The sequence below is a fragment of the Chrysemys picta genome, chromosome 12 (genome assembly GCF_011386835.1).
Source record: "Chrysemys picta bellii isolate R12L10 chromosome 12, ASM1138683v2, whole genome shotgun sequence".
NCBI lineage: Eukaryota > Metazoa > Chordata > Testudines > Emydidae > Chrysemys > Chrysemys picta.
In genome coordinates, this window is record NC_088802.1 from 28239613 (window position 1) to 28265336 (window position 25724).

General features: G+C 46.9%; 2 protein-coding genes across 9 annotated transcripts in view; both read right to left on the reverse strand.

Annotated features, from left to right (window-relative positions):
• The window catches only part of LOC101930992 (zinc finger protein 554-like), a 32934-nt gene extending 21865 nt beyond the window's left edge, over positions 1–11069 (reverse strand). For all 3 annotated transcript variants that reach the window (XM_065562645.1, XM_065562646.1, XM_065562644.1), the window contains exons 1-2: positions 3490–11069; positions 2501–2663 (exon numbers count right to left, since the gene is read on the reverse strand). The gene's annotated coding sequence lies outside the window, so the exon portion shown is untranslated. The remainder of the gene's footprint in view (positions 1–2500; positions 2664–3489) is intronic.
• Positions 11070–15887: 4818 nt separating this feature from the next.
• On the reverse strand, positions 15888–25643 carry LOC101945266 (zinc finger protein 883-like). Of its 6 annotated transcripts, none has more exons than XM_065562355.1 (4): positions 24615–25643; positions 23722–23973; positions 19640–19738; positions 15888–19289 (listed from the first exon to the last, which is right to left on the reverse strand). In XM_065562355.1, exons 3-4 carry the CDS (start codon positions 19701–19703, stop codon positions 17665–17667), a joined length of 1689 nt encoding a protein of 562 aa, XP_065418427.1. In that variant the 5' UTR covers positions 19704–19738; positions 23722–23973; positions 24615–25643; the 3' UTR covers positions 15888–17664. The 6 variants fall into 6 exon arrangements, with proteins under 6 accessions (XP_065418427.1, XP_023969086.2, XP_023969085.2 ...); XM_024113318.3 differs by having other exon boundaries at positions 15888–19286; positions 23722–23883; positions 24615–25639; XM_024113317.3 differs by having other exon boundaries at positions 23722–23883; positions 24615–25638.
• Positions 25644–25724: the final 81 nt, after the last annotated feature.

The window sequence follows — 25724 nt, forward strand, 5'->3', positions numbered from 1 at the left end:
AGGAAACACTATTTCACTAGGAGGGTGGTGAAGCACTGGAATGCGTTACCTAGGGAGGTGGTGGAGTCTCCTTCCTTGGAGGTTTTTAAGGCCCGCTTGACAAAGCCCTGGCTGGGATGATTTAGTTGGGAATTGGTCCTGCTTTGAGCAGGAGGTTGGACTAGATGACCTCTGGAGGTCCCTTCCAACCCTGATATTTTATAATTCTATGATTCTATGGTGGTCACAGCTGATGAAACCCCATATAAATATGACACACGGATCCAGCCAGAATCCTTCTCTCCTTCACAATGGAGAGAAAACTCCAGAGGGAATAAACCAGAGACAGAGCTGCAGAGAAACGTGCCCTGTACAACCCCAACCTCCTTTGCTGCAAAATATGGGAGGAGTATGGGAAATGGCAGGAAGAGTGTGACGCACGTGCCTGGGGTGGCACATGCTAAAGGGCGGCATTCCGTCCATTCTTGGGGCAGCAGAGTCCAGGAAGCTTTTTTTTTTTCGCTTTGGCAGTTCGGACAGCGGCAGTCCAAGTGATTTTTTTTTTTTTTTTTTTGCTTGGGACGGCAAAAATGGTAGAGCTGACCAACTGGCACTCTGCTCTGAATATGGAAAGTGCTAAGTGCTCTGGAACAACAGGCCCTGAGTGCCTCCAGCTGGGCACCCACAACCAGAGGACACTTCTGACCATTTTGACTTTAATCACAGTTTCCAATCTGCAATCTGGAGATTATGATGCCATGTCCCCTGCCACAGGTGCTGTGAAGATACATTTATTAATGTTTGTGAAGCACTCAGATATGTCATGGGAAACACCCAGGAAGAAATTAATAATTTTGTATTCAGTGCAGGGTTTGGATTTGAATGATATAAAGCAATACTGAATAGCTACCAACTTGTTGTATGGACAACTTTCAATCTGGCATTTAAGACCTTTTGAGTGTTTGATTTTATAAACATAATGTTATTTTAATCTATTATTTATTATTTCTTTATTGTCTGATCATCTGCCATGTAAAATCAATAGCAATATCAAAGTCCCTAGTGGCGTCTCTGGCCTTTTTAGAAGGGTCAAAACTTTGCTTGGGGTAGGAGGTTTGGTGGGGACAAGACAGAGGTTTTGGCAATAAAAGAAGTGTTCAGCATGTGGTGGAAAGGCTTTCCCAAACAGGAAGGCTTGGCAACACTTCCTAAAGATGGTCAGACTCTGGATTCAGCTGAGCTCCTATAGAAGTTCCTAGATTGCCTACACAGAAAATGTTTTATCCCCCGTTCTCACCTGCTTCCTCCTAGGCTTAGTGACCTGCACTATCCCAGAGGGCTGCAGCTGTGTGGTGGTTCAGAGATTGAAACTTCAGCCTTTGACATACTTTTGAAAATGTCAGGACCTTAAAGTGGCATCAGGAGCTGACTGGAAGGCAGTGGAGGCACTTGAGCACAGGCCTGATGTGCTCACAGCAGCCTGGGCCTCAGAGCAGGCAGGCAGCTGCATTTGGTACCAGCTGGAATCTATGCATATTCAGCCTCAGATACAGGGATTTGCACTAATCAAGCCTGGAGTTGGCAAATACAGGGTTCACTGCGGCCAGTTACCTGTCTGGGGGGAAGGTAGGAAGTTTCCTAGCAAGTTAACGGTGAAAGGTGGCATTTTTGGAAACTTATACCTAAATTCTTTACCATCCTTTGGCAAGCCTAGCCAAAGTCACCACCTGGAATTGAAGCTAGAAGGAAAGAAGAAGTTATCAAAGGATGGCGGTAACATACCTCTTGCAGGGTGGAATGGGGCCAGTGTGCAGTGTCTCTGACACTTATTCCTTGATCTTGTGTATAAAAAAAGAGGCAGTGCCAGATTAAGGAATAAGATAACTAAGATACAGTTTAGGACCTCACAATATGAAGGGCCTCTAAAAAAGAAAAAACTGACTCCATTTCAAATTTTATCAAATTCGGTTGATAAATAAAGGAGATATGGGAAAAAGAAGTTTCTCTCTAAATATAGACATTTTTGTTCAAATATGACAAAAGTATACACATCTGGCTACACAAATACCCTTACCCTTCACTAATTGTTCATTATTGACAGGTGAGAGGCCAGGGCTGAGAAAAAAAGGATAATTGCACTAGTAAAATTAGGATTTCTATGAGTAAGTCTGCTATCAGTCACCTAAGGCAGCATTTTGATGGCCAGCTGCTACTGGTAAAATTCTGACTGTGCTTTCAGAATTTATTTAAATAAATAAATAATCTCACTGCTGATAAAATCGTGAAAAAATGTGAAGTGGGAGATGGCAGTGTCATGAAGCAATCCTGCCAAGCTCATACTTGCATGGGACTTGTCCTAGGAGTGACATCAGGTATAGCATCCCCCTTGGCTGGTAATAGCCAGAAGGCTGCCATCTTTTGTTTACGGTCCAGCATGCTCAGTCGTATATTATCTTCACTCCTGTTTGTCTTTGTTTTCTTAAGTGTTAGTGTGGCCTTTCTTCTTTTGATCTGTACTTACATAGAATTGTGTATTTTAGTGTGCACGCCGCTTTCTGCTTCATGAGTTATCCATGCTTCACATGATTGAGTTTGCAGGTGATCGTTTTATGGACTTGGGTCGAGTGGTTCTTGAAGAGGATACATTTGTGTTGGCTTCCCTCTGTCAATTTCAGGAACCTTCACTGTATTTTTATAGTATGGCAAAAGAAAAATCCCAACAATTCATTGTTTCATAGTGAAAATTAATTCTGAATAAACATTTGTAAATATATATTATATATAGTCTGGATAAACTTTATGTTTTCCTAACAAAATTAATCAAATGTTTTTTCATTTATTCATATGAAAAGGATAATTTTCCTTATTCATTGTGTAAAAAAATTATATATCCTCTCTTGTTTTCCTGTGAGAACATAGACAAAATAGCACTAACTTTCACAGAAGTATCCTGGTAAAATAACACAAGTTTTTGGCATATATATATTAATACAAATATTATTTGTTGTTAAATAGATATATAAATCTCAATATTTATAATATACAATTAAATTTTTACTGGTTTCAATAAAAACTTTCTGCTACTAATTTTAGTACCAATATTAGGTAATTCAGCATAACCTTCTATAAAAACAAAACAAATAAATTTATTGGAAAAATACAACCCGCATACAATTTTCTGATGGTTTGCTTATTACCTGGGTGTAATTCATATCAATATAATTAATAGTTGAGCTTTAAGCTTGTGGGTTATCCACATCCTATATCCTCTATTGCCTCTTGTATCCTCTATTGACATCTTCTATCCTCTTAAGACTCTCATTGCATATTCAGACAAGGAATTCCACAATTTAGATGCCCCAACAGAGAAGAAAAATTTCCTGAGAACTCTTCTAGTAAATTTTATTATTTACTGTATTGTTTTTATTTTGTATTTTTATATTGCATTGTTTACTTCCACTTTACTTACATATGCACATTCAATGTCTTTTCTGTGAAAATAATACATACTTTTTTTTTATGGTATGGGGCTTCTTTCACTTGATAGCTTCGGGCCTCAGAATGTCATAATCCAGCCCTGAAAAGAGGCCAACATTTTCCAAAGTGCCTGTGAATTTTGGGTGCTCCAGCATTTTTGCACCTAAATTCAGACACGGGAGTCAGATTATCAGAGGAGAAAATATTATAAATCACAATTCAATTAACGTACAAAGTCTGAAATCCTGGCCTGTCACCTTAGACATTTGTCAAAGCAAATGTTGCCCAAGAAATAGGGCCAAATTTTGCCATCATTTGCTCCGGATTTATACTTCACTAACTCCAATGGCCGCAACTGAGTTAGCATGGATTTATACTGGTGAGAGAGAGTAGGACATGGCACCAAATACTTTCAATGGTTGATAGTCATCAATAAAAGTGAATAATAACACAATAATAAAATAAATAACAAACACGTGATAATGTCAATAGTAAGTCCATGATAATTAATGAATTGACTATAAATCTATAATATAATATTATCATGAGAATAATCATTCATTGGTGATCCTTCGAATATTTTAATTTTAATAATGTGTAATTATTCCCCATAAATCTCTGTGGGGTAGCAGGAGTCTATTATAAGTCCATAAAGGTGCTGTAGCATCTTGATTGCCAATGAGCAGGCAGGTTTTTTCATTCACATAGGGGAAGGAACTGATCATAGTCATGCATAGTTGGGTAATGGGGTCTGTCACAATGAGCACCCCTCATTTGCATGCCAGCCAATATATAAGAGGGCAGCAGGTGCGGCAGGAACTGAAATGAGCTGAGCCGTCCCAGAGTGGAGCCATGGCAGGCGCCCAGGCAGGAAGGAAGAAGGTGGCTCAGGCTCAGAGGAGAAAGTGGCCCTTATGCAGAAGGATGCATCCAAAGCCCAAGTGGAGGATGCTCCAGCCTCAGGAAGGGCAGCAGGAGACGACCAGAGCCAGCAAGGAGCAGCCTGGTGAAGAAATGCTCCCACTCCCTGTATGTCTCCAGAATCCTGTGCCAGCTGCACCAGGGCAAGGTGCGCATGTCAGGCAAAGCCAGAAAGCTGATGAAATCCTTTGTGAGTGACCTCTACAGCTGGGTGTCCACAGAGGCCGAGCAGCTGAGGCTGAACAGCCATCTCCCCACCTTTGGGTCGTCGCAGCTCCAAGCCACCCTGGAGCTGGTGATGCCTGAGCAGCTGGCCAAGCACTCCGCCATTCCCACCTTCAGGCGTTCCTCCTAGAGGCACGTCCTTCCCCTTCTCCCTGTGCGACATCCTGGCTGGGAAGAGAGTGAGAACAAGAGGGGAGAAGAGAGAGGAGCAAATCCCAGCCTGAGAGAGATCTTGTCACCTGTTCGCCTGGCTGAAGAGCTGACCTTGCCCTGAAATCTGCATAGCTGCTCCTTGCCCAGGGGACAACTTTGCACACAATTCCTCAGACATGAGCGAGTCTAGAGGCTGAATTAAAGAAGAGAGACATTTAATCTGGGAAAACAAGATCCTGAATGGGAGAGAAGTTTCCTCATTTAGAAGAAGAAATCAGTGTGATCCAACTGAATCAGCCAGAAACTTTTGTGTGACATCAACAACAGGGGAAGGAGCAGAGATTTTAACTGGGTAGATTGTATACGAAGGGCCATATCCTAATGCAAAGTATTTAACACCATGCAGTAGCAATAAATCAGGCCATAGAGCAACAATATTTTGCTGTTGCATGTTTCATTTATCTCTGGGAATATGATGGGGTGAATTCTGCTTTGGGATTTCATTTAAAATGCTTGGGAATCAGAGTTGTGGGTTTCTGCTACCTTTTGTAATAGCTTTTCCTTGTAAAATAAAAGAACAATCATTCAGAGGCATAAGGGCTGAAACCTCCTAAAGGGCTTTTACCACAGAGATCTCTCGCTGTCCTAATCAGGGAGTGTTAGGCTTTTAAAACGCCAGCTCCTGTTCATGAAGCTGTAGAAGCTGTTTAAATTCCTACAGAGGTATTAAGCTAGTTTAGAATTAGCTAACAAAAGTGGAGGCTGTGGAGTGTCTGCAGATGGTCCTGAAGGGGGTGAGGGTGGGAAGCTGAATGGGGCTGAGCCAGAATGACACCAACACCTGCAAAGCTACAGATCTTACCTTGCCACTAAATTCCTGCAAAAGGCTGCACTGAACCTGTCAGATCACAGGCTTTGTTACCCAGCTCGGTTGCATGCCATGGTATCACACTGGCTGAGCTACAGGGCAGTGAGGTTGGAAAGCTCATTGCAGGGCCGTGATATCATGGCATGCAGGTAAAAATATCCCAGCCCTGTGGCAGAGCTGGCATCGTGCAGGCCTGTTACACTGCTCTACAGCCAAAATGCTTCTGAAATAAATGTAGTCAAACTTTACTAATTCTGGGTCACTGAGAATGAAAATGATGCTTAAAATTGTTGATTGGCTCTAGTTTTCAAGATATGCTATTGGGTCAGTATATACGACCCTTGACTTGGGAATGGCGGAGGATAAGTGAGTTATAAAGGGAAGGGATCTCAATTTAAACCAGAAATGACTAAAATACATCTTTGACTGGATCTATGAATAAATCTATGACTGGGTTTGGACAGTACTTGCTTTTTAGGCAAAACAATGAATGATGCAATCTGAAGCTGGTATTGCGTCATACATGATATGAATTGCATCATTTTATTCCTAAAAGTCATGGATGATACAATCATAACAAAGCTTACATCACTCTGCTGAACAAATTGCCCTATATCAGCTCTAGAAATCATACAGTGTCGTTCTCTCTTATTTGTCAGTGTTTGATTTTGCAAAGGGACACATTTCTGTTTAGCCAAAGTGAGCAGAGATGCCTCGTACTTGTGTGAACAGTGCAGATAACTTCTGCTATGTTTGTGGTGAAGTAACTTTTGCATCACAAAAGCACAGTATAACCACTATGGTTAAGAAAGCCTATCACCTTTCTTTTGGCTGCAAAATTGGAGATCAGGACAAGAGGTGGGCCCCACACATATGCTGCAACACTTGTGCAACAAATCTTCGCCAGTGGTTGAACAGGAAAAGGAAATCTATGCCTTTTGCAGTGCCAATGATTTGGAGAGAGCCAACAGATCATACTAGCAATTGTTACTTCTGCATGGTGCCTCCAGTTGGGAAAGGTGTGTCAAAGAAGAAAAAGTGGACTGTGCATTATCCAAACATTCTATCAGCTATACGCCCGGTACCCCACGAAGAAGGACTGCCGGTTTCTGATGCACCAGAATCATTCTCACTTGAGTCAGACGAGGAAGAGGAAGAGGATGAAACTTCTGGTCCTGAACCATCAATGTCACAGGACCCACATTTTCTCCCATCCTCCTCCTCTGAACCACACCTCATAACACAAGGTGAACTGAATGACCTTGTCAGGGATTTGGAACTACCCAAGAGTAAGGCAGAGCTGTTGGGCTCCAGACTACAGCAGTGGAATCTCCTGGCAGGTGATGTTAGGGTTTCCATGTTCCGTGACCATCAAAAGGATCTTGTCCCATTCTTCTTCATGGAAGGTGATCTTGTAGCCTGCAACAGCATCGATGGTGTGATGGCAGCCCTCAACATTGTTCACGATCCAGATGAGTGGAGACTGTTCATTGATTCATCAAAGACGAGTCTTAAAGCTGTTTTACTGCATAATGACAATGTTTTGCCATCAATTCCAGTTGGTCATGCAGTCCATATGAAAGAAACCTATGACAACATGAAACAACTTTTGAGGTGCATAAACTATGACCAACATCAGTGGCAACTTTGTGGCGATTTGAAGGTTGTTGCTCTCTTGCTTGGTCTGCAGACTGGATACACAAAGTACTGCTGTTTTCTCTGCGAATGGGATAGTCGGGCAAGAGATTCCCATTACATCAAGAAAGATTGGCCACTCCGACAGTCATTGGAGCCTGGGAGGAAAAGTGTTCAGCATCCACCACTTGTTCAATCAAGGAAGATTTTGTTACCACCCTTACACATCAAGCTGGGTCTGATGAAGAACTTTGTCAAGGCCATTGACAAAACACAAGCAGCTTTCAAGTACCTCTGTGGAAAATTTCCAAGGTTAAGTGAAGCTAAGATAAAGGAAGGTGTCTTTGTTGGTCCTCAGATTCGTGAACTTCTTCGAGATGATGCATTTGACCATGCACTGCGTGGCAAGGAAAAAACGGCATGGAAAGCCTTCCAGTTAGCGGCAATAAATTTTCTCGGAAACAACAAGGCAGACAACTACAGGTTGTTGGTGGAAAACCTCCTCAAGGCATACAAAAGCCTTGGTTGCAACATGTCACTAAAGATACATTTTTTGCACTCTCATCTAGATTTTTTTCCAACAAACTGCGGAGCAGTGAGCGACGAGCACGGCGAGCGATTTCACCAGGACATTGCAACAATGGAGAAACGCTATCAGGGCAAATGGAGCCCATCAATGCTTGCAGACTATTGCTGGACAGTGATAAGAGATGCTCCATTTAATGAATACAAGAAACAAGCCAAGAAGCGCCGAGTAGACACTGAATAGGACTAAACTATGTGCAGAACAGTTTTTTGCCTTTTGTTTCATAATAAATTTTATTTATATAACCCTTTTGCTGATTTTTAAAGTGTTACATAAACAGGATAGGTGAAATATTATCATGTAAAGCAACCATAAACACATGAAAAGACCTAGGTTTACAATTTATGATTAAAACTCTACTATCTACACAATATACATAGACATAAAATGTAAAAACTTAAATATCTTAGAAACAGTAGCTAATCAGTTGTTTTAATTGTCATATTTGAATTCAGCACATCAAAATACATAATAAATAGCACATTTTATCTCTGAAGCAGACGACTTCTCAAAAATTGTAGACCAGTGTTATCGGTCCTTTGGTCAAAATGGCATTGAGGCTGGTGATGCCTCCAGCCTCTGTCTGAACTGTTGTTATGGGGTCCGTATGGTTCTGTATCGTGCTCCTGCCATCTCGTTCCTATCCCACACTACCACCCCTACATTGGTGCCCCTGGGCAGCCAGGGAGCTAATTCAAGCTGCTGTTGTCCTCCCTGGAAGAGGGGTAGGTGAAAGGTGAAAGCCAGCTTTGGCACAGCTGGCAGCTTGGCCAGAGCACAGGTGGCTGGCTACACCAACCTGTCACATGGTCATAGGAGGCATCAGCTTTAGTGTTTGGAGATGGGCGGCACTGGGTGACCAACAGGGGGCCTGGATTATGCTTCCTTGGGGGTCAAATCCCTTCAGCATTCAGGGAGCTCTGCCCTCTGGAAGATGCTAACCACTGCCCCAGAAGCATAGGTACTGGAGCTAGGGGTGCTGCAGCACCCCCTGGCTTGAAGTGGTTTCCATCATACACAGGGTTTACAGTTTGGTTCAATGATTCTCAGCACCTCCACTATACAAATTGTTCCAGCAGCCTTGCCCAGAAGCCTGTGAGAGGGTCACATTCCCATATTGCTGACCCAATGGGATAGGATGAGCTGCTGCTGGGAAGCCTGAACACATCCAAGCAGAGTGCCTGCTGACTTAGCATCCACCCAGCACCTGTTCCTGTGTCTGCGGCTGCCTGACTCGAGAAGGCAGGGGTGGGAGTAACAGGAATCACACCTAGGAAGAGCCTTCCCAGGGGATCCAGGATCAGACGCCAGCCAGGAGACCCTGGGACTTCTCATAGACTCATAGACTCATAGACTTTAAGGTCAGAAGGGACCATTATGATCATCTGGTCTGACCCCCTGCATGCTGCAGGCCATAAAACCACCCCTACCCCTTCCCTGGACTCTGCTGTTGAAGTCCCCAATCCTGTTTTAGTGACTTCAATCGGCAGAGACCCTCCTGCTAGAGATCCCTGCCCCATGCTGCGGAGGAAGGTGAAAAACCTCCAGAGGCTCAGCCAATCTGCCCTGGAGGAAAATTCCTTCCCGACCCCAAATATGGCGATCAGTAAGACCCCGAGCATATAGGCAAGAGTCTCCAGCCTGACCCCTGTTAGCCATTATACTATTTACCTACCATTGCTTGGTTTTCCTTGACTACTATGTTTTACCATTAAACCATTCCCTCCATAAACTTATCTAACTTAATCTTAAAACCAGACAGGTCCGTCGCCCCCACCGTTTCCCTCGGAAGGCCGTTCCAATATTTCACCCCTCTGACGGTCAAAAACCTTCGTCTAATTTCAAGCCTGAACTTCCCCACTGCCAGTTTATATCCATTCGTTCTTGTATCCACATTAGTACTAAGCTGGAATAATTCTTCTCCCTCCCTTGTATTAATCCCTCTAATATATTTAAAGATAGCAATCATATCCCCCCTCAGCCTTCGCTTTGTCAGACTAAACAACCCAAGCTCCTCTAGTCTCCTTTCATACGACAGGTTTTCCATTCCTCTGATCATCCTAGTGGCCCTTCTCTGCACCCGTTCCAGTTTGAGTTCATCATTTTTAAACATGGGAGACCAGAACTGCACACAGTACTCCAAATGAGGTCTCACCAGCGCCTTGTACAACGGAAGCAGGACCTCCTTATCCCTACTAGATATACCTCGCCTAATGCATCCCAAGACAGCATTGGCTTTTTTCACCGCCACGTCACATTGTCGACTCATAGTCATCCTGCGGTCTACAAGGACCCCTAGGTCCTTCTCCTCTTCCGTTACTTCTAACCAATGTGTCCCCATCTTGTAACTAAAATTGTTATTAGTCATCCCCAAATGCATCACCTTACACTTTTCACTATTAAATTTCATCCTATTTCTGATACTCCAATTCACAAGCTCATTCAAGTCTCCCTGCAGGATATCCCTATCCTCCTCCGAATTTACAACGCCTCCCACCTTCGTATCATCCGCAAACTTTATCAGCCCACTCCTGCAATCGGTTCCGAGGTCAGTTATAAATAGATTAAATAAAATGGGTCCCAAAACCGAACCTTGAGGCACTCCACTAGTAACCTCCCTCCAACCTGACAGTTCACCTTTTAATACGACCCGCTGCATTCTCCCCATTAACCAATTCCTTATCCATCTCTGGATTTTCATATCGATCCCCATGTTTTTCAGTTTAACCAATAATTCCTCATGGGGTACAGTATCAAACGCTTTACTGAAATCCAGGTATATTAGGTCCACCGCATTTCCCTTATCTAATAAATCCGTTACTTTCTCAAAGAAGGAGATCAGATTCGTTTGGCACGATCTGCCCTCGTAAAACCATGTTGTAATTTATCGCAATTGCCACTAACCTCCAGGTCCTCAACTAGTTTCTCTTTCAGAATTTTCTCCAACACCTTGCACACTACAGATGTTAAACTAACAGGCCTGTAGTTACCTGGATCACTTTTTTTCCCTTTCTTGAAAATAGGAACGACATTAGCTATTCTCCAGTCTAACGGGACCACCCCCGAGTTTACAGATTCATTAAATATTATCGCTAACGGGCCTGCTATTTCCCGCGCCAATTCCTTCAATATTCTCGGATGAAGATCGTCCGGTCCTCCCGACTTAGCCCCATTAAGGTGTTCAAGTTTGTTTCTACCTCGGATACGGTAATCCCCCATCCTGAATGCCCCTCTGTAGTGGTGCTAGTATCCCTAATACCTTCATTGGCCTCATTAAACACCGATGCAAAATATTCATTGAGATATTGCGCCATGCCTAGATTGTCTTTAATCTCCTCTCCGGCAATAGTCTTCAGTGGTCCCACTTCTTCTTTCTTTGCTTTCTTCCTATTTATGTGGCTGTAAAACCTCTTACTATTGCTTTTAATTCCCCTCGCTAGGTCCAACTCTACACGGCCTTTGGCCTTTCTCACTCTATCTCTACATTCTCTGACTTCACTTAGGTACATTTCCTTACTGATCCCTCCCCTCTTCCACTCTTTGTACGCTTTCTGTTTTTTCCTAATCGCCCCTTTGAGTCGGTCGCTCATCCAGCTCGGTCTAAATCTCTTGCTTAGTAATCTTTTTCCCTTTTTTGGAATACAGGCCTCCGACAGCTCATGCATCTTTAACTTGAAGTAATCCCAGGCTTCTTCTGCCTTTAGATCCATTAATACGTTTGCCCAATCCACTTCCCTTACCAGTCCCCTTAATTTGTTAAAATTGGCCTTTTTAAAATTATAAACCCTAGTCTTTGACTTAATTCTGTTACTCCTTCCATGTATTTTAAACCGAATTAGCTCATGATCACTGGAGCCCAAATTGTCCCCTACTACTACTTCCTCAACGAGGTCCTCACTACTTACCAGAATCAAATCTAAAATGGTCTCCCCCCTCGTCGGTTCAGCTACCACTTGATGGAGGAATTGATCAGCAAGCACATCTAGGAACATCTGAGCCCTATTATTGCTACTAGCGTTTGTTCCCCAATCTATATCTGGGAAGTTAAAGTCCCCCATAATTACACAGTTTCTATTAATAATTACTTCTCTAAACACATTAAATAGTTCCTTATCCATATCCTGGGTCGATCCCGGCGGTCTATAGCACACTCCAAGCACTATCCCCGGAGAGGCTCTAGCAGTCCTATTACCCAGTGTGAGTATTGCCCAGACGGACTCTGTGTTATCTAATCCATCAACTATTATTTCTTTACAGCTTATTTCACTATTGACATACAATGCCACCCCCCCACCTTTACCTTTGTTCCGGTCTTTCCTAAACAGCGCATACCCCTCCATACCTGTGTTCCAGTTGTGACTGCCATTCCACCACGTTTCTGTTATTCCTACGATATCTGGTTTCAGCTCTTGGACCAAGAGCTCCAATTCCTCCATTTTATTACCTAGGCTTCTGGCATTGGTGTATAAACATCCTAATGTATGTCGTTTAGCCTGTCTCCCATTAGTAGCACTATATGTTGCGGGCCTCCTTGTGTCCGTCCCCCGTGTCCTTCCTATGTCCAATCTCATCTCCCCGGCTATGTCTCCTCTCATTTTACTCACCTTTTCCATACTGGAATCTGGCGTGGAGATTAACTGTGCATCTCCCAACCGTCTCCCCAAACTTCCTAGTTTAAAGCTCTTTTGATAAGATGAGCCAGCCTCCCTCCCAGAAGTCTATTTCCTTCCCTACTCAGGTGAAGCCCATCCCGCGAGAACAGGTGTCTGTCCCTGAAAGCCTCCCAGTGGCCATACATCCCAAAGCCCTCCTTATAGCACCACTCCCTTAGCCAACTATTTATTCTCACAATCCTATCAGCCCTTTGCTGCCCTTCCCTCGGAACGGGCAGAATCCCACTAAAGATAATCTGAGCCTCTATCTCCTTGAGCGTCTTCCCCAGCCTGGCGTAATCTCCCTTGATTCTCTCTAACGAGAACCTAGCCGTGTCATTCATTCCTACATGAAGGATTATCAAGGGGTTCTTACCTGCTCCTTTTAGGATCCTTTTCAACCGCAGGTCCACATCGCGTATCTTTGCGCCCGGTAGACAGCACACCCTTCTGTTCTCCGGGTCTGCCCTGGTTACAGGCCTGTCCAATCTCCTCAGTAAAGAGTCTCCAATTACATACACCTGCCGTTGCCTGGCAACAGTGCGATCTAGTAATCTAGTCTCCGATCCCTCTAGTCCTGACCTGTGCCTGTTCCTATCTTCCCTTATGCTCCCCCTTATGCCTTCCTGAATCCTCCCGGGGCCCAGAATTGGTGCTGTCTCCATCAACTCCTCCCCTCTCTCTCTTGGACTTGCTGCTCTTCTCTTCTTCCTCACCCTCCCACCTTCAGTCGCCACCTGCTGCCCCTCCACCTCGCTATCCAAGCACTCGAACCTATTCCTGAGTTCTATTCCCCCCTCACTGGCCCTTCTTTTCCTTGGCCTGCTTCTCACAGTCACATGCTTCCACCTCCCATGTTCTCCCCCTTCCATTCCCCTCTCACCGTCCTCTACCTCTGCCTCTACCTGCACCACAGGGCATTCTCCTTCAGCCCCCCCTTGCCTGTCCTCCATCAGCTGCTCAAACCCCCGCCTAAACTCCACAAGGGTATCTACCTGCATCTCCAGCCCCTTAATCTTTTCCTCCAGTAACACTATCAGGCGACACTTCATACACACATACCTGTGTTCCAGCTCCCCTGCTAGGACCATATACATACCACAGCTTCCACATGCAGCCATCTGCATTCTGTCTGCTGCTGCTGCTTGGCTCATGGCTGCTGTAATCTCTGCCCACAGCACCTGTGGACTCAAAGCACACACCACACCGCGTCCTCCTGCCTCCCCCCTTACCTCCCCCTGCAAACTCCCTCTCAAACTCCCCTGTTAGCCGCCCTGTTTGCTGCCTCCGGTGCCGCTGCTCGCAGCTGTGTGACTTGGCCTCAGTTGGCCCAGCGCAGGCAGAAGGATCCTGGGCAGGACCCTGGTTAGTGAACCTCAGCTGGAGGTACTTCAGACTGAGTCTGGCTGGCACAGCCCAGGCCAGGCCAGAGTTTTAAAGCTATTTAGTCATTGCTGTGCTCAGTGTTACAACACCTAACTGACTTAGGAACCTAAATCAGATTTTCAAAAGGGATTTAGGCGTTCAGGAGCCTAAATCCCCATGAGCAATTGATAGGATTTAGACTTAAGAGCCCACATCCCTTTGAAAATAAGACATAGGCTCCTAAATCAGTTAGGTGTTGCACATTGAGTGCAGCAATGCCTAAATGGCTTTTGAAATCTGGGGCCAAATCTCCAGGGAGTGATTCCCCCAGTTTTCTTTCTGTTTGCTTTCAGGGGGGCATCAGCAGGACACGGAGAGGAATGTGCAGTGAGAACACATCATCCACCCCGTGCGGTGCTCTGTCCCCCTCCACTTGTGGAAAGGCCACACATAGACATCAATGAGCCTGCTACAGCTGTGGCTAGCACAACTGGTCTTTTAGCTCCGGCACTGGGGGACCATGTTTTGACAGCAAGAGTTCCTAGCTTTGCTCCCTGCTGTTGACAACCCCCTCATGGGGGTGGCCTTACAAACAGACCCAAGAAATCCCCCTCCTCCAGGTATTTGACTCCTTGGGTTAATTTGCCTTTGTCTTCCTGGTGATAATCTGGCTTGTTTCAGGACACAGAACACAGAATGGTACCCCCACTCGTTTAGCCATCATCTGATTCCTGGTGAAATGCAAGCCTGTGACATCACAGCTGTGAGCTCTATGGCTGAGCTGGAGGAAGGCATGGGAGCTGGAGTGTGAATGCCTGTGATGTTACAGGTGTGCATGGGAGCTGGTGTAATTTGGCCAAGCAAGAACATACGAACAGCCATACTGGCTCAGACCAAAGGTCCATCTATCCCAGTATCCTGTCTTCTGGCAGTGGCCAATGCCAGGTGCCCCAGAGAGAATGAACAGAACAGATAATCATCAAGTGATCCATCTGCTCATTCCCAGCTTCTGACAAAGAGAGGCTAGGGACACTATCCTTGAACATCCTGGCTAATAGCCATTGATGGAACTATCCTCCATGAATTTATCTAGTTCTTTTTTTAACCCTGTACAATAAGTAACCTTCCCCCCCAATCCTGTACCCCCATCTCCTGTACCTTATCTCCATGGGAGGGGGGAGGGGGGTGACGATGACACTACAGGGCTCAGGACTGAGGGAGCTTGCTGTCAGCAGCTTCTGTCTCAACTTGCTAATCTACTTAAAAAGGCAATGTACTTACAGGGGCGTCAGCCTACAAAGGGGCAATGTGCATCTCTCTCTCTCACACAGGGTGTGTCTCTGTCTCTCTCTGCCATGCTGTCTCCCCTCCCTCCATTCGTGCTGCCTTGTAGAGTGTGAGGTTACATTAAGAACAATATGTTAACCATTGAGGGCTCAGCCGAGTGCTAGTTCATCATTTAGCAGTAAGGCATTCCTTGGGAAATATCCCACCCTCTGGCTTCACCACCTCAACCAAGCTTCACAATCATCATTGCTGTGTACAGTATTAAATTGTTTGTTTAAAACTTATACGGTGTCTATGTGTGTATATATATATTAAAATATAGTCTTCTCTGGTGAAAAAAATTTCCCTGGAACCTAACTCCCCATTTACATTAATTGTTATGGGGAAATTGGATTCGCTTAACATCGTTTTGCTTAAAGTAGCATTTTTCAGGAACATAACTACAACATTAAGCGAGGAGTTACTGTATAATGTTATTCCCCTGTTAATATTCCTGTGACATTGGTTTATTAGTATTAATGCTTTTTGTATATTTATTTTTATTATTTCATTATGAATTACAGTAAAAACTGTGTATCTGGCACTTTACCAACAGGAAAGCTCTATTAACAGGCATTTCTGATCTCTCCCAATACAAATCTTCAATCTAGTAACTGGGACTAGTATATTGCCCAGGAGGTTATGCAATTGCACATTCTACACTCTACTTTTATGCAAAAGAGGCAGAAGACAAGTCAGCAAGGCGATATCAGAGATTTATTCAAAAAAGCAGCTTCTAGGGTGTGTCATAGGGTCATTACAGATTTAGCCCCATTTCCTACACCTTCTACATCTACAATGATAATTTATGTTGATAATGATGATCCTGAGGCACTGCAAGATCCTGAAGTGCCTTCTGAATCATCAAAGAAAGATGAAATTATATTCAGTATAGTTTTAGTGTTAAGTGGATTTTTTGTGTTCTGGGTGTATGCCATCCGCTGCCCTTAGTGATATGTAGTGTCATAAGATAACCTACTGTATAGAAAATTTTACCTGTATACACCTAAGTGCTTCAAGAAACCAACCACTCTGCAGTGCAGTACTACTACTGGATTGGTGAGTACCTGTCTACTATTTTATACTTTATTCATTTTATTGTATTCTAATTCTTTGAAAATTGGTATTCCATTGTAAGTATAACTCTTAGTTAACTGGAATATTTGATTAACTGGCACCTCCTATTCCCCCAACATGCCAGATAACAAAGCTTTCACTGTACTTTCAGTTACTTTCCCATCTCAAATAGGTATATCTTTTGTGTACATGTACACACGTATACACACACCTTTCCTTGATAAGTCCCTAAGGAGCTGTGCCAGCATTTCAGCCATCATACAATTATTTTATTTTGATTTATAAAGTTTCCCTTGGGAGCTTTCTCAAACTACATATGCCTGCAGTTTAAAATAAAAAAGTATAAAACAGAAAGATACCCATCAACTACAAAAAGGTTCCTGCTACTGGATTAACTCAAGTACTTTCCAACCATTTCCCCCCCCCATACACTGCAAGATACTTGGGTCTTCTTTAACGGTGTAAAATTATACTTGGAGTCCAATCTTTCCAACAAGCTCTAGAAAATATTCAAGAGGGAACAATCTTTTATTGGTCCCTGGGAAAGTCTTTTTTCTATTTATCTATTTTCTCCATACACATCCCTCTATCTGTCGGCTTAAGCATTTCCATACGGACCATAATCGTTGTATGTAAGAGAGCAGTATCAAACATCCAGCTGCCGGAAGTGTTTGTGTGCTTCCTCTGGCATGTCCAGATCCTGCAGAATCTAAGCTTTCATTTGTTAGGGAAGGGAACCTTCCAAACACCAGGTAAGTCTGGTTCAGTGGTGTCTGCAGAAAGCCCCGCCCCCTTTCCTCTTGCGGTGGAGTTTACGCTAAATCCCTATGGCACTGTACATGCCAGCCCAACTGTGTCATTGCTTGTCCTTGTAGCTGAGGGGATGGGGGGAAAGGGAGTAATGGCAGCATGAACTGCAGCAGCAGAGGACATGCTGAGGGAAGACAGAAGGAGAAATACAGAGGCAGGGGAGGGACACCTGGAAAGAAGGGTGGGGAAGACACCCAAAGGGTGGGAAAAAGCAGCAGATTTTACCAGGAAGTGATGGCGCAAGTGACTAATGGTGGTCATTAGAAGTATCAGGATTGGCTTTCAGAGATGCTGAGACTCCAATTGAGGGGAATGCAGCATCCTAACCCTGCCCATCCTCCCTCTGCTTTGAGCAGGGAGTTGGACTAGATGACTTCCTGAGGTCCCTTCTAACCCTGATATTCTATGATTCCTTAACCCCCAGTCCCCAGACACTTAATACCCCTAGAAGCCAGCTGGCCCTCTCTGCTTCCCACCACCCCCAATCCTGCCCCCTGGGTGTCTCGGGAAATCCCAGCTGCAATGCCCTCCTCTAGTGTGGCTCCTGAGGCTGGTGGCCCGGGGAAGCGGTTAAGGGGACGGGGGATCTTTCAGTCCAGAGAGATGGATGCACTGTCTTGGCAGGAGGCAGAAGAGCTTGGTAGCTCGGCAGCCAGTTCAACAGCACTTAAAAGGGGCTGGCTGAGGTCTCCCCTGACCTGTCTGGGGTTTGCCAGACCAGGTGTAGGTCGAGGGTCACTGATCAGTTTGGGGTTGGTTATGGCTACCTCCTCGCCCCACAGCCGGGCAGCTGGGTACTCTTGAGCCCAATTCCATGCCCGCCCGCTGGAATCGATGAATGTATGGTTCATTTCTGCCATCCAGTCGGGGGGCTCGGAAAGCATCTCTGCCTCATGGACCCTCTCATGCCTCGTGAGGCTGGAGAGCTGAGTGAAGCTTTTGCTGCACGCGGAGCATTTAAACGGTTTCAGGTCCGTGTGGGTGATCTGGTGCCTGGCCAGGATGGAGTGCTTGACAAAGCTCTTCCCACACTGGGTGCATTTATGGGGCTTTTCAGCTGTGTGGTGTTTGAGGTGCGCCCGGAGATTCGATCTCTGAGCGAAGCGTTTACCACACTCCTCACATGTGTAGGGCTTCCCCCCTGCATGGCTAATCTGGTGGAGGAGCAGCTCTGAGCTCTGAAGAAAGCATTTCCCACAATCCGGGCAGATGCTGGGTTTCTCGTTCGCGTGGATTCTCCGGTGCTCAGAAAGAGCTGAGCTCACCCCGAAGCTTTTCCCGCAGTCGGAGCACTGATAGCATTTCTGCCCCATGTGGATTCTCTGATGTGTCACGAGGCCTCTGCTGTCCCTGAACCTTCTCTCGCAGTCAGGGCATTTGCAGAGCTTCTCGTCCGACGGAAGTCTCTGATGTGTGAGAAGGAGGGAGCTTTCCATCTCCTCCTTTGCGTGCACGTGCTTGTGTCTAGCTAAATGGAACCTCATGCTGAAGCTCTTCCTGCAGTCCGGGCACTCATAAGGCCTCTCTCCTGTGTGGGTCCGGTGGTGCCTCGTGAGGTCTGAGTTGTTACTGAAGCGTTTCCCGCAGTCGGGGCATTTATAGGGTCTCTCTCCTGTGTGGATTCTCTGATGGTGAATAAAGTTTGAGCTCTCACTGAAGCTTTTCCCACAGTCCAGGCATTTGTAGGGTCTCTCTCCCGTGTGCAGTCTCTGGTGGGTGATCAGGTGTGAGCTCACGCTGAAGCTCTTCCCACAGTCACTGCATTTGTAGGGCTTCTCTCCCGTGTGCAGCCGTTGGTGTCTAACAAGGGCTGATTTCTGGCTAAAGCTTTTCTCACAGTCGGGGCATTTATTGGGCCTCTCTCCAGAGTGGATTGTCTGCTGAACACTAAGTTCTGAGCTCTGTCTACAGCTCTTCCCAGACACAGTGTGTGTACCTCTATTTTCACCTCCTTTCCCTTCTCTCTGACAGGCTGAGATGTCTTTTGGTTTCTTGAGTCCTTCCCCACAGCAAGTGGGTTTTCTCTCTCCCTTCCCTGGCTGGTTTTTCTGATGTTTCTCCAGCCTGCGCTGACTCTCACAGGCTTCTCCCTGCTCATGACTCTGGGAAACATCCCTTTCAGCTCTTCCCAATAACATCCCAGGTGGTTCCACTTGCTCGGGACCTTCCTGCTGAGGGGTCTCCTCCTTGTTCTCCCTCACTGTCCTATAACCTGCTGGAACAGAGAGAATCCAGACAGGAGTCATTCCCTGTGCCGAGGAGACAGAGAACCTCAGAGAGGGGACCAGGAAGTGGGGGAACAAACCCAAATAACAAATGGAGAGACTGGAACATCAGGAGATGAATCCCCTGGAGGAAATGGGGGAAGGGACATTCCCACCCAAACACTCCAGCTGTCAGGCAGGGTGGATGGGAAGCTATGATGAGTGACATCTGCGATGAGGATACGACCCCTGTGGGGGACAGTCCCGGGGAAGGCAGAACTGGGGGAACACATGGGGTGTTGGTGGGAATCCCTCATTTTTACTTCACTTGCTGATGGCTACCAAGTTAGTTTAACCTCACCTGAAATCTCCCATTCCTCACAGCCCTGGAGATCTGGGACCCACAGCTCTTTCTTTTGTTCCATCTGAGAGCTCAGATTGGAGTTGTCAATGAGTAATCCTGCTCAAGAGAAAACACACAAACAACTGAAATCAGGGTTTATTCCATTTCCTTACAATAAGGTGTTACACGGTGCTTTAACCCATACTATTCCATACTGAGGGGCATGGGATCTGAACAGATAGGAACCTGGTCATGGAGACCCTTTGTGAGAGACAAATGCCTGCTGAGGAATGTATTGTTCCCCTTGTAGATTTTAAGGCCAGAAGGAATCATTATGGTCACTTGGTCTGACGTTAGGAGAGGCAGGGAACCAAAAGAGTATTCTAAAGCACACACTATCTATGAAATACAGAGCAACCCCCCCTCCAGGTCCCACTGGCGCCACGAGGCTAGCTTGGCTCCAGGCTTCCTGCCCACAAAAGAGAGAATCCCAGTTTGTTTTCTGAGTGTGGATTTTTCATGCAAGTTCCTTAAAACCAGATGCTCCCGGGTGAGGACATGGATGTTAAGTAGCCTCTTGTTGCATTCTGCAAGCCTAAGAGCTTTGCTCTGACAATTCTGTACAAGATCTCCCCTCCCTCCACTGTTCATAGACTCCAAGGCCAGAAGGGACCTTTGTGATCATCTAGTTTGACCTACTGTAGGACACAGACCAGAGACCTGCCCCACAATAATTTGTGACAAAAAGTTCCTCCTCTACCTTGGTGGGTCCTGCGCTTATTGGCGGATTTGCTCGCCTCAGAGATTCATGGCAACCCTCAGTTTGGCCACTTTCGTGGCTCAAATCTCCTGTTTTACTCAGATAACCTCATCACCAGCCAGCAGGGGGAAAAGGAAAGAGAACAATCCCTGTAGTCTCTGCTGATCCACCATGTGGGTTGGGGAACAGCCCAGAGACCTTCCCCTCTGGTGGAACCCACAGTCCAGGTCTAAAAATCGACTTCTATAAAATCGACCTAATGTCATAGTGTAGACAAACCCTATTAGTTTCACTGGCCACAGCACGTCACCTTCGGCAACCTCGGCTGCTCTGCTCAGCCCCAAAGGCTGCTGCACTTCCAGGGACACTGATGACATGTGAGGTACTTGAAAAGTGCCCACGGTGAGACGGTTATGGATCTTAAGAGGTGCTGGAGCTAACGGGAACTGTGGCTGCCCAAGATGTCAAGTTGGGTTCCTAAAAAATGGAGGCTATCAGTGAGGCCACTTTTTAAAAATGTGTGCCATTAAATGGTCAGCTAAGAAAGATTTAACACAAGCATGACCTATTATTACAGGGTATTCTATTCTGGTGTACAGTTAGCAGCTAGGAAGACATTCATGTGCATTTGTCAGCTCCTAGAAGGACTTTAGCTTAAATTTGGAAGCTAAAAGCATAAATACTTTAAAGCAATTCCTTTCACTGCTTTGGGAAAGTTACTGTTAACTCTATGAGGGTCATTTCAGGGCAGTTCCCAGGAAAGAGGCAAATAAAGTTCATAACAAAACTTGGCAGGTATCACAAAGTGGCACTGTTACACAGTCTCCAAACCCTTTTCCTAGGCATGTGAGCAAGTTTTGACCCTTGGGATGATATATTGTGCTTTGTTAGTTTTGGATTATGCCAGGTTTGGAGTAGAGGCAGCTTTGGGACAGGAGAAGCTGCGTGAGGAGCAGGAGAGATTGCTCTCTAAATACAGTCTGCTCGAGACAGAGCTGCTGTCTGGGAACTGGTGTGGGGTTGAGATTCCTAGGAGAAGGGATTGCCCTGCATGCAGCTTGACCTTCTCATGTCAGGATTGGTGTACTGCAATTTACCCTTACAGTGTATACAGACCGATTTCAAACTTAAAAGTACGTTGGTATAGCTCAGGGGTCGGCAACCTTTCAGAAGTGGTGTGCCGAGTCTTCATTTATTCACTCTGATTTAAGGTTTTGCGTGCCAGTAATACCTTCTAAAAACGTTAAAATGTCTCTTTCTATAAGTCTATAATATATAACTAAACTATTGTTGTATGTAAAGTAAATAAGGTTTTTAAAATGTTTAAGAAGCTTCATTTAAAATTAAATTAAAATGCAGAGCCCCCTGGAGTGGTGGCCAGGACCCGGGCAGTGTGAGTGCCACTGAAAATCAGCTCACCTGCCACCTTTGGCACATGTGCCATAGGTTGCTTATCCCTGGTATAGCTCAAGTTCAGTGGCCACAGCATGTTACCTTGAGTCACCCATGTGTGATGAAAACTAGCTGGCTGAAAACCCTCATGGATAATCACTGATTTCTCCCCCTCTGCGAAGCCAACCTGCAGGACCTCGGACAACTGCTACTGCTTGACGGAGGGGCCAGGTTGGTGTCAGAAGGGGATACTGGTGTCAGAAAAGGAGGCATCCAGGCTGTTAGTGCAACTCTCTGTTCTGCTGTGATAACAAAACCACCCCTCAGAAGTGTATCTGAGTCCAGAGGGATAGAAATCCTGCTTGTACATGTAGCAGCATAATAATTAACGATATACACCCAGTGCTTAATTTGTAATGAAAGAGGTGCCGGGGCTCAAGCTGAGTAGCTGGAGAGTGGCGGCTGCTGGCTGGGCACCCAGCTCTGAAATCAGCACTGTTGTCAGCAGCAGCACAGAACTAAGAGTGGCATGGGACAGTATTGCCACTCTTCCTTCTGTGCTGCTGATGGCAGTGGTGCTCAGGGCTGCCCGGAGGGGGGGGGCAAGTGGGGCAATTTGCCCCAGGTCCCACAGGGGCCCCCACGAGAATATAGTATTCTATAGTATTGCAACTTTTTTTATGGAAGGGGCCCCCGAAATTGCTTTGGCCCAGGCCTCCTGAATCCTCTGGGCGACCCTGGTGGTGCTGCCTTCCGAGTTGGGCAACTGGAGACCTGCGGCTGCTGGCCAGGAGCCCAGAGGTGTCGGTGCTATGAACTGCCAAGCCTCGAGGTGCCAGGGCTCAGCCCCGGCACAAATTAATCACTGCCTACACAATTATAGAAGACAGAAGTGACCATATGACAAATCTGTTTCACTAAAGATTTACTGTAGGATTTTGGCCACGGGGAAGTTGTTGTCGGCATGCCAGGTGACAGAGTTATATTACAGGGTGTCACACACGTGCATTTAAGATCGTAGGAAAAAACCCTGCAGTGTATAATACAAACAGGAATTTCCAGACTGGATCAGACCCAGGTATGGACCTAGCCCAATATTCTGTCTCTCACAATGGCCAGCACCAGCTGCTTCAGAGGATGTTGTAGCTGTGTGGGATAATGTGCCCCCATATTAGGTCTTTTCCTGGTCTCTACTAGCCAGAAATTGGCTTCAGACCTGAAGTGTGATGTCCAATCCTTTTTTGAATCTTATTAAAGTCTTGGTCTCAACAACTTCCTGAGACAATGAGTTCTGAGAGATAATATGTGACCATGTAATAAAACACAGTGTCCTAATGCTTACAGTGTCCTAATGCTTTAGGATGTGCGGGGCCCAATTCGAACATTTTCGGCGGGGCCCCGGCAGGGATGACTAAGAAAAAAAAAAAAAACCACGTAAAAAACCCCCTTTCATTTCTTCCATGTATTATTTGCTTTCCATAAGTATATAAATAATAACAAAATTATATATTACGTACATTGCGTAATGTATGCGGATGTATGTTAACCCTACCTAAAGTTCTTTTTTAAAAAGATGGGCCTGAACTAGAAATGAGCTCCGTTTCACATGTGTGGGTCCCCGCCACTCCCTGGGGGTGTGACGTGTGCACATGTGTGGGTCCCAGCTGCTCTTCCCCCCCCCATTGAAGCAGGTGTGCAGGGTTACTGCCCTGGGAACTGCAGGGCACCAGTGGACATGGGGCTGGCTTGAGGCAGGGCAGGGGCTGACTGGAGGTAGCGTCTGGCTGCAGGCAGGGCAGGGGGTGCAGAGCTGGCTGGAGACAGGGGCTGGCTGCGAGCAGGGCGGGGGGTGCGGGCCTGGCTGGAGATGGGCTGGCTGTGGGCAGGGGGTGCAGCAGGGACTGGCAGCAGACAGGAGCTGGCTGCAGGCAGGGTGGTGGGTACTCACCGGGAGGGCACCTTGGAGCAGCAGGACGCAGCCCAGGCCCAGCAGAGCAGCTGGGGACCCACCAGGCAGCAGCGGGAGCCCCAGGGCCAGAGGTCCGAGGAGCAGCAGCAACAGGACCAGGAGGTGGCCCACATGGCTCCTGCAGCGCAGCACCCCCAGCAGCTGGAGGAGGAATTACACACTTCCCAGCCGGAGCCCATCAAAGCCGCAGCACCCCCTCGCAGGGAAGCCGGTTAACAAGTGGTTCCAAAACTGCTTTAAAATTTAACAACCGGTTTGTGCGAACCAACTCCAGCTCATCACTGGCTGAGGGGGTTAGAGCCAGCCCCCAGCCCACCCTGTACAGTAAGTGCCCTCTCCTCCTCCCTCCTGGAGACAAGGGCTGGTGCGGGCAGGGCAGGGGGTGCAGCAGGGGCTAGCTGCGGGCAGGGGGTGTGGGGCTGGCTGGAGACAGGGGTTGGCTGCGGGCAGGGCAGGGGGGGTGGGGCTGGTGTGGGCAGGACAGGGGGTAGCAGCAGCAGCCTGGGGCTCGGGGGCTATTTAAAGGGCCTGGGGCTCCCCTGCTTCTACTGCCCCAGCCCTTTAAATAGCCGCAGGAGCCCTGGGGAAGGTGGGGCTCCCGCGGCTATTTAAAGGATGGGGCGGCAGAGGCAGCTGGAGCCCTGGCCCTTTAAATAGCCCCCAGAGCCCCTGCTACCCCAGGGCTCTGGGGGCTATTTAAAGGGCCCGGGCAGGGCCAGCTTTAAGCTGATTCAACCGATTCTCCTCTTTAGGGGCGCGGGGCCCTCTTAGGCGTGGGGCCTGATTCAGGGGAATTGGTTGAATTGGCCTAAAGCCGGCCCTGAATTGTTAAGCAAAAGGGGGCAGTTAAAGATCCACAAGGGGTCCCTTACCTGTGGCCTTTCCTGGCTTTCTCATGCTTGACTGGAGTGATGGTGTGCCACCCAGGAGCCACCCCCTGGTGGCATGCTCGGTCCTGCAGACCTGCAGCTCTTTCTTGCTCTCTTGCCGTCTTGCAATGATTACTCCCAGACCAGAATGCTCAGACCAACATTCCTCCTTTGTGGGGCTTATTTCATTAACTCAAAAGTACAAATCTTTAACCCTTCCTGTCCATCCATCTTCTGTGAGCCCAGGTGCTAATCCAGCCAGGCACTCTCTCCTAAACTCACAAGTTCACAGCCTCCTCCTGGGCCTGTGTAATCATTCAGATAAGCTAACTGGCTCAGATTTAGGTGCCTATGTCAGTTTCAGGTGCCACCTTTATACAACCCCACTCTCACTGCACGTCTAAATTACTGCTGTAAAAGTTCCCTAGCTACCTAAGTTCCTTTTCTGGTCATGCACACCGCTGCCTCTCTCTAGGCATCCAGACACTATCTCCTTTCTGAACCCCAGCACGATCCCTGAACCAGGCTAAGCCAGGCAGGTGAATGCCTTACTTCCCTGCAAAGCCTGATCTGCTAGGTGTGCTCAGAGCATGCCTCAGCCAGGGGCCGTTCCAAACCCAGAGGAGAAAGTGCCCACTGTATGACTCAGAGCCCAGTAGTTAGCACTCAGCTGGGATGTGGGCCAAACAGGTTCAACCCCCCCCCCCCCAAGGATCTGATCAGAGATCTGTATACACCCCCTTATTACTCCTACTGCCCCGTCCAGTCTCTCCCTCCTGCCCCCTCTCCTCTCGGGCTGGGAGACTCGGTCCCTGGCCCGGGTCCGGGGCGTTCGCTCTCCCGGAGCTGGCTCGACTCCTGCAGTCGCTCAGGGGGGCAGCAGCGCTGAGCTTCGCAGATCCCCGCCCGGGAGCAAAGATGGGTCACCCCTCCGGCTGGACACAGAGGGGCTGTAGGAAAGGGCTCTCCCCGCACAGACCCCGCTGGGGAGGGGACGGGAGGAGCAGCTACTCCGGATGGAGCAATAGTGTCTGACCTAGGAAGTGCAGCCTGCATGCAGAAAGCAGTAGCAGCAGCAGCCTCCCGTCCCGCCCCCTCCCGTAGCAACAGCCA

What these genes read in the sequence shown, in the direction of transcription:
- LOC101945266 (XM_024113317.3), bottom strand. Translation starts at nt 24,639, where the DNA reads ATGAGAAAGCCAGGAAAGGCCACAG. An exon ending in AAAGCCAGGAAAGGCCACAG is followed by an intron (nt 23,884 to 24,614) that starts GTAAGGGACCCC and finishes TTCCTCCTCCAG; the next exon opens with CTGCTGGGGGTGCTGCGCTG. An exon ending in TGAGGAATGGGAGATTTCAG is followed by an intron (nt 19,290 to 19,639) that starts GTGAGGTTAAAC and finishes TCTCTGTTCCAG; the next exon opens with CAGGTTATAGGACAGTGAGG.